Raw genomic sequence first — 12,727 nt, 5'->3', positions numbered from 1 at the left:
ATTGAGATAAGATTAGTTCAAGCGGTAAGACAATTTCCTTATTTTTTTTTTCAACCTCTTAACACTCCTGATGCAATGACCTTTTCTCGAAAAAGACACACAATGATCAATGCAAGCCATAGATACAACTTACCACCACTCCGTTTCCAGAAATTAATTGTTAATGGAACAATTTTTTGCTCAATGCTGCAGGTAAAGTTCTCGTCCACCTACAATATGAATTTTGATGAATGTAAAAGAACTATTTCAATAAGATTTCATTCAGATCATCTTGTTTCTTCAATCATCTTTAATAGATGCAAAATATGAGAAACGGGATGGTAACCCATACCAAAAAAAAAGGATGTGACTACACTACCAAAACGCACTCTGAGGTGTCACTAATTCAAAAACTGTGCAATTATTACTGGGATTTTTCCTACCGCAGAAGTATTATTTTAACCCATGGAACATGGATAATATGATTTGACAAACATATGGCTACTGCAAAAACTCTCTATTCTGAGCAACACAACAATCTTTCATCTTTTGATAAAAAAACACAGAGGCAAAATAAAAGCCATCTGGGTTATAGGTCCTAGTCTAATTAACCTTCATATGCGTGAAAACAACCACCATTTGAAAAAAAAATTTACAGAATAAAATATAAGGAAAATGAATTACCATTTCTAAATATCACTAAAAAATAAAAATTCAAACTTCACAGGAAATTAAATCTATAGGCGTTTCTCTCACTAAGAAGCAATGTACACAAAGTATTATCTAAAGCAGGGGGGTCTTCAACCTTTCAGACACTGCGGGGCCAAACTAAACTTTCCATGTAGTCTGCAGGCCACCCAGTCATTCCTGTGGTATTCTCAATTATTAAACTGGTTTCCATAAATTTATTGAACACTTTTGTTTACTCTGAATTTATTACTTTCGTTGAGTTTTTGAATTTTTTGGCAAATAAATTCCTTTAATTTATTAATTAATTCTTTTTAATCAATTATTTCTTTTTTTATTAAACCTGAAATTTGTCCCGATAATTCTGAAATTATTTTTTTCAAAAATTGTTAATGTTTTTCATCGAATAGTTACTTTTAACAACTCCGCGAAATTATTTGTTTCAGTATTCTGCAACAATTTTTTTTATTAATTATAAATTTTCATCAAATACAAAATTATTTTTTTCAGTAATTCTACAATGAAAATGAAATTTCTTTCATTAAGGTGTTTTTTTAGCCTTTCTGTAAATTTTGTAATTATGTATATCTTTTGGATGCCGAATTTGGCCTCTCGGAATATGTAGCCTATAAGAAATCATACACCTTAAAAACCGTTTTGGCTCAGGGTCCCCTGAATTCGTTATGGTGGCCCCTTTTAATGTATTAAACACGTAACATCACTATTGAATCTAGAAAGCATCTCAGTTCTGAATACAGCAGTACAGATTTCAGTGGCCAGAGATCTTTTAGCAATTTTTTTATATTTTTTGGAATTTAATTGTTTTTCTATATGAAATAACTATTTTCTAAAAATGGTTGTGAGCCACAGCAAAAAGGTCGGAGGGCCACATTTTGTCCTCGGACAATGGGTTGAAGACCCCTGATGTAAAAGATTATGCATCAGCAAAAAAAGAAAAACTAACAAATCTTTACTCACAGAGATCACCTTGGCTATTGACTCAACAGCAAGATTCAACAATTCTGATGAAACAAATAGCGAGGATGAGCGCTGTTGTACGAAAATGAGCAAGTCTTCAAACATAGATGGAAGATAAGGTAGCAGAACTTCTGGTTTTTTAGTTGATTTGAAATGATCACAAACTCTGAAGAAGAAAAGGAAAATAAAAATCATATAATAAAAATCAAAGGTAAATTGTAAAGTTGAAATTCCTGGAAATTAAAATTGCTTAAGGTGAGGCAACAATGTTAAAAATGTCTAATATTATGGAATGCAAAATATTTTAATATTGTAAATAACATAAAATGTTAAAAATGGCACCATCCATACTGAAATGTACAGAACATCCAATTTCATTGGCAGTTAGTATTGTTAAATTTTAATGCCTATCAATCAATCATAAACTACATTAAATCAGCAATTACAAGAATTGTGTGTTATTCCAGTTCAGACTCTAACTTATTAGTCAATCCATAGGATCAAATGTGGCATCTGTAGCTTTTAACGCTCCCTCCTTCCAAGTGACGATAATGTACAGGTTGAGAAAAACTGGTTTAGTTCACATCAGTCTGATGATAATAACCATATTTTTAAGGTCACTGAGCTTGCTTCACTCCAAAACAAAATAACTTCTCCAATTTTTTTTTCCAAAAAAAAAAAAAAAATCAAAAAATTATTCTAAAAGCATGTCTGTTACAGTAGAACCTCAATTATCCTCCCTTTGTTTATCCCGAACTCTGACAACTGATGATTCTTTCTTTATAATGGAGAGGAAATTATCACTAAAGGCTGGAATCATCCTACCAATGGAAAATGAATGCAAAGAGATTTCACAAGTGCAAATTAAGCAACAATAATGCTTCTGAGTTATCCGTTAGCGCAGGGGTCTTCAACACATGACCTGTGGGGGGCCACTTTTGGCCCAACAAGCTCTTTCTGAATGTGTGTGTAGTAATTCAAGCCAGCAACTAGGCTGTTGCAACCGGGACACTGCGCCAGAGCCCCCAAGCTAAATGGGGGTGGGGGGAAAGGCCTACAAAAAAGTAACACTTATTTTGCATAATAATAACCCTTTAGAGTGGAGCCCACAGAAGGCAAGCTACAGCCCTGTAGTAGTAGCCTACAGTCCTCATTAAAATGTTAATTTTGCCTTCAGTGTCAAAGAAGATGCATGCTACAGCGCAGCGCTTCTCAACCGATGATCCACATGGATGGCACAGATGGTCCACAGGAAGACTTGAAATTATTCACCCATTGTAATTGATATTAATAATATTCATATGGTTTCAAATAAAATTATACCTCCACACTTAGGTCCACCATACATCATTGAGGAGAATGCAGGAAATTTTGATCTTAAATACGGACTATCCTTAAAATTTACCTAAAAATTGTACTACATTGCTCTAAATGCATTATGCTAATTACTGATAAAATTGCTGCAGGGTGTGGAAATAAATGGCTGCCACAAATTGCAGGGAACAAAAATGTGATTCACAAAAACATACTCAAATCATCTGATGACCATATTTTATTGATGAAAATAAAATTTGGTAAACTGGGATCTTAAACAATAATTTGTAAAAAATGAACATTGTGAATTGCCACCAGAAACATAGTCAGAAGTAGGCACAATCACCAATCATAATTAAAATAAATAAAAAAAATGAGGACAAAAAGGTGAGATGAAACAATATGAGATGAATATTTATAATTTTTGCCATATTATATCATAGTATAACTTATGTTATGAAAACACTGTGTATTCGCGACTTCAGTAAATTTATAAATTCAAATAAGCATCGCTGAAAAAACTGGAAAAAAAAATCGCTGGAATGTCTTGTAATACAGGACATACAAATGGTACATTAAATCATTTCAGACATTTTACTGGTTCTTGATTTCAGAAAGATTGAGAAACACTGCTATAGCAGAATTGCTTGGTTGGAGCAGCAACAACATTACAATTTATCATAAAGAATGTTGATAAAAATCTTTGTGACAAATAAAGTTATGTTCTAAAGTTTCCTCAATAAAAAGTTAGGGAATGAAATACACTTCAATTTTTTTTCATTTTCTTATAATCATGTTAAATACTATATACACATCCACTCACCTGCACACTGCTCTTGCAGCACATACTATAATACATTGATGATAGGATTGTTTAAGTCCATTGACAACAGCTTGAAGAAAACTGCAAAAAATAAAATATACAACCAGTGTAGTTGATTATAAGATGAAATCGTGTGAATTGTTTAATCTTCAAAAATGAATTGATTATGATCGAATATTTGAAAACAAAAACATTTTTTTTTCTCCCCTATCAATAGCTATATAATATATTTAAAAAATATACTAAACATTAACTCAAGACATAGTATAAATCTCATAATCATGTTCAGGGTATTTTGTTTTTCTAATTTTGGCTCATAATGTGAGGAAAAGTTTAAGTATAACTCCTCTAATTTTTTTTTAATCTTTAAACTATCTCCAACTAATCAAAAGGTGATCTTGAGTCCAAAATATTTAAACTTGACAGACACTAAGTTTAAAAATATGTTTTTTACAACTGCTCATAACATTAAAAATGCAAAAAATTAAAATTAATTAAAACAATTAAACAATTGTTTTTTTTTGTTTAAAAATTTGTTTCAAAACTAGTGGGTGGGGGGGTCAACCTATATACTGTAGTAGTACCTCCCAAATCTGGATACTTTCGCAGATTTATTTTTTTTTTTAAACCAGGGACTTTTGATGTCTTTTCTCTTTACCCAAATTCTGTTTTAGTTTTCCCTAAAACATTGGCTATTTCATTTGTTTTTTGTACCGCTTACTGTTGGTGTCCACTGCGATTTCCTAGCTTCTGGGGACAAATGATTTGTAACTGTGTGTTTCAATGAATGTAATTAGTCAGAAAGTCAGCTTTGACATCAAAAGAGAACTTTCCTTTCTTAATTTCATGTCTGAGCTCTATACCTAACCTTAGTGTTTAAGAACTTGCCCAACACTATTTTTTTGCTAAGTGAATTTCTGAACATGCTTAAAATGTCAAGTGATGTGGCAGGTACAAGCTGCAAATGGAAACATGATGCTTTATGTATAAGTGAGAAAGTTGAAATTTAAAAAAGCTAGAATGCTAGAACACCACTACGAATATTGTGAAGAGAACACATGGAATTGTAAAATCTATTGTTTAGGATCTTCAGAAACAAAATATATATACCACATTCCAAAAACAAATGTTTTTTTCCCTATGAAATCAGAATTTCTGGTGGTTGAACTAATGATTACCCAAAATGTTTTGTTGACTGCTGCCCATTTGACTAATCAAGATTTGACTGTATTATCATTTTATACCACTAAACATAAGAAAACTGCAGTTGAATCAACAATAAAAAATGAAAAGCTAAAGTAAATATGGTGTAAATCAGGGATGCTCAATCTTTTTGGTTTGCAGTCCAGAAAACTAGTGTACTTTTTGTGGGCTGGATTGAACTCCTTGGTGGGCGACAGGTTGTGCACCCCAGGTGGAAATTATGAAATAACCTTTTACACCTTTCTTTGGCATACATCTTTGCAAAATACTAATTAATTATGTACATATACATACATATATATGGTCATTGTGGAATTGTAATTCCACTAGTAAACTAAGATGCAGTATAACAGGGTTCTGTTGTGAAAAATATATATGGATAAATAAAAATATAACTATACATTTGAGTCGAACCAACACCCATGAAAGTCAAGTAGCAACTTCCAGCAGCCAAACATCTGCCCAGCAGAAAAGGAGAGACTGAAACGATAATCAGAATGGCAAACAAACATGGCATCAGATAAATATCGGAAGGGGAGGGGATTAAAGGGCATCTTTCTGTGTTGCATTTAATTATTTATTTCAAGAAGTTCATTATAAAAGTAACTTTTCTTCCTGTTGTAGTGTCTCATAATAACAGACTTTTAGTGTATGTGTTTGCATCTACATAGGCTTCTCTCTTGAATTCATGAAATGTGAAAATAATCATTCATACCCAAGGTAATCAAAGCACTAATCTAATTCTAAATAAACGTAAATGCACAGCTAGTTAATTTTTATCCATATGCAATAAAAATGTCACAAGTTAAATACTATTACTTGACCCTACACAGGGCTGTATTTTCAACTTTTTCCGGGGGGGGCAAAGAACATATACTCAATGTATGTGTATATACACACCATTTTTAGTGTATTTTCAAAAACCGAGGGGGCAGCAACGCCCCGACCCCCGAAATGACAGGCCTGACCCTACATGCACCTCTTACACATTCTTCTAGGGGGGATTTCTAATGAAATGGTTGCATGCAGGAACATGCTGTGCATGTATATATGCGTATTCCTGATGTATCCATGATGTCAGTTATACTTGTTTTGTTCTATACTGGTGCTGCAATCTGACTTCCATATTTTGGATTGAAAATAACAAATGTTTGAATTTATGTTGTGTAAGTGCCGTGTTGAAGGTCTGCTTTCTTTTCATGGAGAGACTTTTTCACACACACAAATTTGAGACAGACTCACATTCCAGCCTCAAAGCTGGCAAACAACAGAAAACCAGCTTCAGCCAACCACCACTCTGCCACCAATGAGGGTTCGAACTGTAAGTTAAACACTGAGAGATTGCAATAATAAAATAAATATATATACATATATGTACATGGAACTAAGCACATTTTCCCCCACTATCGAATTTACACTTCGCCCTCTGAATATGAATCAGTAATATTCATGAATTTATCAAAGAAAACAAAAAAAAAAACTGTCATTCCTTGTGTAGTGCATATTTAACTCACCAGCTGTACACATATCTTTCAACAGCACAGACTGTAAAAAGCCAGTTATGTCAAACTGCAACTTCTGTGCTAGCAGCTGATCTGTCACATATTCATGAACAATTTCTAATGCAACCATACAAGCCTCATGGATTTTCCACCTAAAAGATAAAAATGTGTTTCAAATTTCAAAAAAATATGTCATATATTTGGCAACTAAGTACTTAAGACATTAACATACAATTCTCTCACAATATTCATATTACTCAAAGTCTCTCCTAGAGTATGAATTTGGGAAATGCAATAAAATGTTCTATAAACACCTATCCAAAGTATCCACACTTTTCATTACTGAAAAAAAAGGATTTGGAAGAGGCAAGAGCCTATTGAAAAAACTTGTCCCATATTACTCTCAGTTATCTAACACACTCAGTTAACCATCGCCCATTTTTATTATAGAAAACATTTAAACAAGATTTCAATTTAGGGATGTCACCAGGATTTTTTGTAGGGGAGACGGGGCAAACATGATTTTACCACAGCTTCTTGCACTACTACTACTAAACCACACATGCATCTTGTCCACATTTCTCTGCACTTCTAATAAATTGGTATGTTAGAATGTGCGTGTATGTGTAGTGAACTTGACGCAAAGTTTGTTTTCTACGTAATGCTTTTTAGGTGTAGTGCTGCCATCTGCCATCAGTTTTTCTAACTATGAGTAAAGTGTAATGATTGAATAATTATATCTTTGTATGCCTGTTGCTCCGTGATGGGACTCCGCTTCCTCCACTGTTATTCAATTCAATAATTTCACAATGCTATTTTTGTTCTTTTCTAAATCTTATTGCTCCCTTAAGTTTACCATCCTGGGCAGTTACTCCCCTTTGTGCCCCTCTCTCGAGTTCCCCCCTTGTTCCAATTAATCAAAACCCCTTTCCCTTTTTTTCACTACCTTTTATCTCATCTTCCAACATTTGCTACTGTTAGCATCTATTTATTTTATTTCATAGTATTTATACATACTTATAGTTTACTTCTCATAGAATGGAACTGTATGAAACATCAAAAGGCAAACAATATTAGATAGGTTTTCCATTTTATAAAAATACACATCAAATCTTAGCATTAAGCACTAATCATTGATGGGACTATCCTTTGATTCCATCCAAGACAGGTTTCTGTCTTATACAGGTTTCACTGTACTTAAAGTTTAATGTTTGTACACCGAAAAATGACAGTGATAACATATGACAACTGTTATCCATCGATTTTGATTATATAACATATCTCTGGTTCTGTGATTGTTGGGTAATAATCAGAAGTCTATTGTACTTCACACATTACACTTCCAATTTATGAGCAAATTCGGCTGGCAACCAAAAAATATTCAGAATAGAGGTAATTTTTCTTTGCATTTTCAAAAAAGAAAACTATACCATTGTTCGTTAGATGGTCTTGCATCAATTTCTTGCATGCAGCGAACTATAGATGCACATAGCCCAACTGCCATTTCCTCTTTAAATTGCAGTGCAATCAGCTGAAAATGATAAATGGCACAGATGAAAAAATAATGAAATTTTCGCTGCATAACATAACTCTGTGTTACTACATACACTATTTGATCCACTCTCTAGGTCAGTGTTTTTTAAAAGGTGTGCCATAAAAAAATTCTATAGGACATTAACTACCTTATTTCCTAATGAAATCCAACACATAATGAGTTCAAAATTTATAACAGTAAGTGCAAAAACCTAACTTAAGACCTTTATGATATTGGTGTATTTAACTGAAAATGCAGAATTTAGAGTAATATCTTGCCTGAAAGGACAAAGCACGTAAGCAATACAGTTGAATACTGGGGTGGAGGGGGCCCAAAAGTAACCAGAATTTCTTTTTTACAATCTTTTTATTCATTTTTTTTACACAAATTTTTCAATTCCCTTGAAAAAGTACTCTCCATTAAAGCTAATGCAATTGTCAAGTCTTTTCTTCTATTGTTAAAAACATTTTAAAAATCAATTCTGTTGTGATGCTGGACAGTGCCTCCATCATTTTTGGTTGCACCTTATCCTTGGCAAAAAGCTTTCATTTCAGGTTTTTCTTCATTTGTAGGAATAAAGAGAAATCACATGTAGCTAACCAGGTGAACAATCCATGTAAAGCACAGGTACTGTCATCATAACTGTTTCTTATTAACAATCGGTGCACTGTGAAGGATGTGAGAAACCTAGCATTGTCATGACGCAAAAAACAGTTGCCTGTCTCTCACAAATTGGGTCTTTTCTTCGCACACTGTCGTTCTTGCAATTAACATCTTGCACAATCTTCTTAGCAGTTAGCTTGTAAAAAAGCATCTGTACATTTTTCTAGGGTAATAGTGTGCCTTCTAAGACCCCTGGGACGGCTTTTTTTCTTGAGGCGGCTCCCTTGAAAGAGTTATTATTACGCAAAATAAGTGCACATTTTTTATGGTGCCCCAGTTATTCTTGCCTACTTATAGGCCTGAATTTTACCTATAGCAGCATTCCTGTAAGCTGTTTCTAACATCCAAACAGTTTCTGTTGCTTTTCTTCAGAGTAGGAAGCAAAGCTTCATAGACCTACACTGTTGACGTAAGTCTGCAATGACCAAAAAATGAGGAACAGTCTAAACAGCTTCCACCAAAAAATTCACGGATCCCAAACACAACCCTCCCAAGCAACGACACACACATTGACTCAGGGGGAATGGTTTTAAGCTTACCTAAGTGGGAAAATCGTGTACTATGGATGCTCAGCTTACCGTCAGGCGATTCCAATTCCTTTGGGTACCCCCAATATCCTGATTTTTAACATGCAGTAAATTTGTTTGAAAGGATATCTTAGAATATTTTTTTACTTTAAATAACCATTCTAAACAACAAAGAAGTTACAAGATATTTTTTATTTCATTTATAATTGCTTTAGTTTTGATAATTCATCTAGGGATTCTGAATATTGATTAAAAAAGTGCAATATTTATCCTTTTTTTAACTTATTATTTATGCACAGGTGTTAACTTTTATCCGGCCCGTCAACTCGACCCCAATATAAATATTTGCCGCCATCTCCATAATATCTACAAAAATACTGGGTTTGAAAGACCCCCCATCCCAAATATTTACAATAACTTTGCATTTGTGCGAATCAATTAGTTTCAGATCTGTACTATGCAGTATTATAAATAAAAACCAATCACAGCTGGGATACTTGAAAGTAGACTTAGAAGGTTATGCATGCCTAAAACTTGACTTAGCAAAAAAGAATTAATGTGCAAATAAGTATTATACAAAAACTTCAACCTCAGATATGTAAATAAGTTTTGTATCAGGAGTTTTAATTATCAATTAATAACAAATAATTAATTAACATTAATTGCAATAAATTGTTTATATATTAATAATTAAATCATTAAAACTGTACTTTTTGAAAATCTCAATTTAAGCATACTGCAGAAGTTCAACTGTAGGTGCAGGTGTGCCACGAGATAACAAGGTTGAAAAACACTGATCTAGGTGTATCAAATAAAAACCTCCAGAAAAGCAGGGGTGTTTGTTGGTGGCCTTCTAATGGTTACTGGAAGGTAGTTTGGATGTTGGCAGTGCCTTACCTCTTCTTGTCATCTGCAGTAACTCTTGTCTGCACTAAGAGAGCAACAGGTGCACACATCCGTTGCACAACAGATACATTATACTAAAATCTCTGGCCAAAGAAGCCGTAAAACTTAAACCGTCTGAAATTTCGAGGAGGCCCTATACATGCACATTCAGGGAAGAAACACTCTCCAAAAGCATACGCGTGATTGGCATAAAACTGGTTCACCAGTAAGCTATGGAATATCTTTCCAACAGTCCAGATTTATTCCTGATGTGACTACCATTGTCAAGGCTCCCACTCAAAAAATTAGAAAAAATAGGACAAGCCCCCCTTCCCCCCAGCCAACACAATCATAGCACAACAGAAGAAAAAAACACTCAAAAATTTATTTTTCTATTTTTTAAAAAAAAGTTAAAATGAAAAAAATTTTTTTTTTTTTTCATAGCACTTATTTCAGTATCCTATCAGATTTACTCAAGCCAAAGTGAAACAACAGAAATGACTTGGTAAAAATTTTTTTTTATGGAAAACAGCATACCAACATCCACAGATAATTTTTTTTGTCTCTCTTCACAATACATTACTTTTTTTTCTAGGAGTCTTCCAAAGTTCAGTCTGTCAACTCTCTTCCACAATAAGCAACAAATTATGAGAAGACATGCAAGTTTAAAAATAGCACTCCTTCAAGACCAATTGCAAGGTTCAATGTGAATAAGTCAAGGTGAACCTGATAGTTTTACTGTTAATAATTTTTCAAAAGGATTTCATTAATATTTATAACTATTGGATTAGATTTTGTGTTTAATGGCACAAAGACCAATAAGGTTCAAAATGTGTCAAAAATTTTTTATAACTATTCAATGCCAGCGTTATCTATTTTAACAAATGAAGCACTTTCATTTCTAGCTCTTTGCAGAGCTTTGTAAATTCTGTTTATGCCTGAGCATGTACTAAAAATACAGAAGACAAATGAATGCTGGAGGATCATCAGAGTCACAAAACTTAGAAGAGACTTATGTATCCAACTTCTTTGTTAGGCAAACTAGTTTCCCCTATACACAAAATGCACACAACAATTTTGAAGAATGAATGTTAATTACTGTACAATGAAGAGTCCAAGACCATGAAGTAGTTAGAAATTAATTATTTTTTGGGTTAGATAATACCAGGGAAGACCAACGTATGTTGACTCAAAATTGCAAAAAGGAACCATGGCTAAACATGTTTCAGTTCAGAACTATATGAAGTTCCTTCATCAGTAGCAAAGAAAGTATTTTCACTATTCTTTCTTTGCTACTGATGAAGGAACTTCATATATTTAGTTCTGAAACGCATTTAGTCGTGGTTCCTTTTTGGATTGACATATGTTGGTCTTCCCTGGTATCGTGAAGTGTAGTTAATATAAAATTATTTTTCCAAACCAAATAAAAGTAATGAATGCTCAAAAAACATTAACACAAAATGAGTTTTTGAACCCTTAAACTAAGCAAGAGAAAAATTAATAAACCAAATGGTCCACATACATCAGGCATTTTCAATCCATTGCTTACTAGCACCATGGTGCTCCCTGAAGCACCCAGAGGGTTCAATATGCTTGCATTCGGTTTGATGCTAACGAGCACTTCATCAATGTACCAATTAAACACTTTGTACAAATTGCATTCAAGGAGTGAAATTGCCCTGATTTCATGAATTTGTTGAAACTTACTGTAAGGTATCCTTCTTATGATGGGTACAGGCAGTGCTCGCGACTAGAGAAAGGTTGAAGATCTCTGACATACACCACCAACCCCCCCTCCCCCAAATAACCTGAAGATAGATAAAATTTCTACTTTGGCAGAATCATTATTTCAGGACTGGACAAACCCCATGTGTCAGGTCACTATGGCGACTATGGCCCCCGTAAATACTGACAGTTTGATTACATTCACACACTATTATATGCAACCGATTGTGTACAGCAGTGCATAAAAATTTGACTCTCAAATTCCCTGGGATGCCTGTTATTAAATGGCACATCATGATACTGAGAGTGGTGTGCAAAGGTTTACTGAAAATTTTGGAAATAGTGTAAAATATTTAAAGATATAGAAGCTTTTGGGTTCTCTGCTGCATCACTATATATGCAATAATTTCATGTTGCAAATGAACATCATGATCAGCCCCGTAGAGCTTGTATGGTGTGAAAGAGTATATTCATCAGCAAACTATTCAGCGCATCAAGTGGCCAGCACCATTTTTATTAAAGAAATATCATCAAATATGTTTTGGATGTACTAAGTAGAGTTGTTGCTAGCTCTCAATTCTTCTCTTCCTGAGATCCTTGCATTGAGCACAAAAGCTTTGGGAGAACAAATGGCTTTTACTTCTTACTAAGCTCATGGACATCATCAATGGCAACATGTAACATTGCTATAGATACTGTATATTGCTGCTTAGGTGATGATCACAGATGCTTTAATTATACCAAACTGGCACATCTGATCTGTCACTTCAATACATCCACTATTTTAAAAAATATAACTGCTTGAAATTCATTTTTTGGATAATTTTACAACTTTGGCCAAATTTCATAAAAATCCATAATTGATATATTGATAAATATAAGTACTTACAATAGATTTTTTCTTAAT

General features: G+C 33.6%; 1 protein-coding gene across 1 annotated transcript in view; it reads right to left on the bottom strand.

Moving 5' to 3' along the window:
* Positions 1-50: 50 nt before the first annotated feature.
* LOC149078012 (importin-9-like) overlaps positions 51-12,727 on the bottom strand; it is a 30,697-nt gene continuing 18,020 nt past the window's right edge. Inside the window, exons 11-16 of the mRNA XM_089242086.1 lie at positions 7,917-8,017; positions 6,499-6,638; positions 5,386-5,464; positions 3,782-3,862; positions 1,645-1,810; positions 51-209 (exon numbers count right to left, since the gene is read on the bottom strand). Of these exons, the coding sequence (XP_089098212.1) occupies positions 51-209; positions 1,645-1,810; positions 3,782-3,862; positions 5,386-5,464; positions 6,499-6,638; positions 7,917-8,017 (726 nt within the window). The remainder of the gene's footprint in view (positions 210-1,644; positions 1,811-3,781; positions 3,863-5,385; positions 5,465-6,498; positions 6,639-7,916; positions 8,018-12,727) is intronic.

The sequence above is a fragment of the Pholcus phalangioides genome, unplaced genomic scaffold (assembly GCF_987345545.1).
Source record: "Pholcus phalangioides strain wild (caught in Gottingen) unplaced genomic scaffold, Ppha-v1.0 ptg000014l_1, whole genome shotgun sequence".
NCBI lineage: Eukaryota > Metazoa > Arthropoda > Arachnida > Araneae > Pholcidae > Pholcus > Pholcus phalangioides.
The sequence above is the reverse complement of the archived record's forward strand: the minus strand, read 5'-3'. Positions and strand labels throughout refer to the sequence as shown.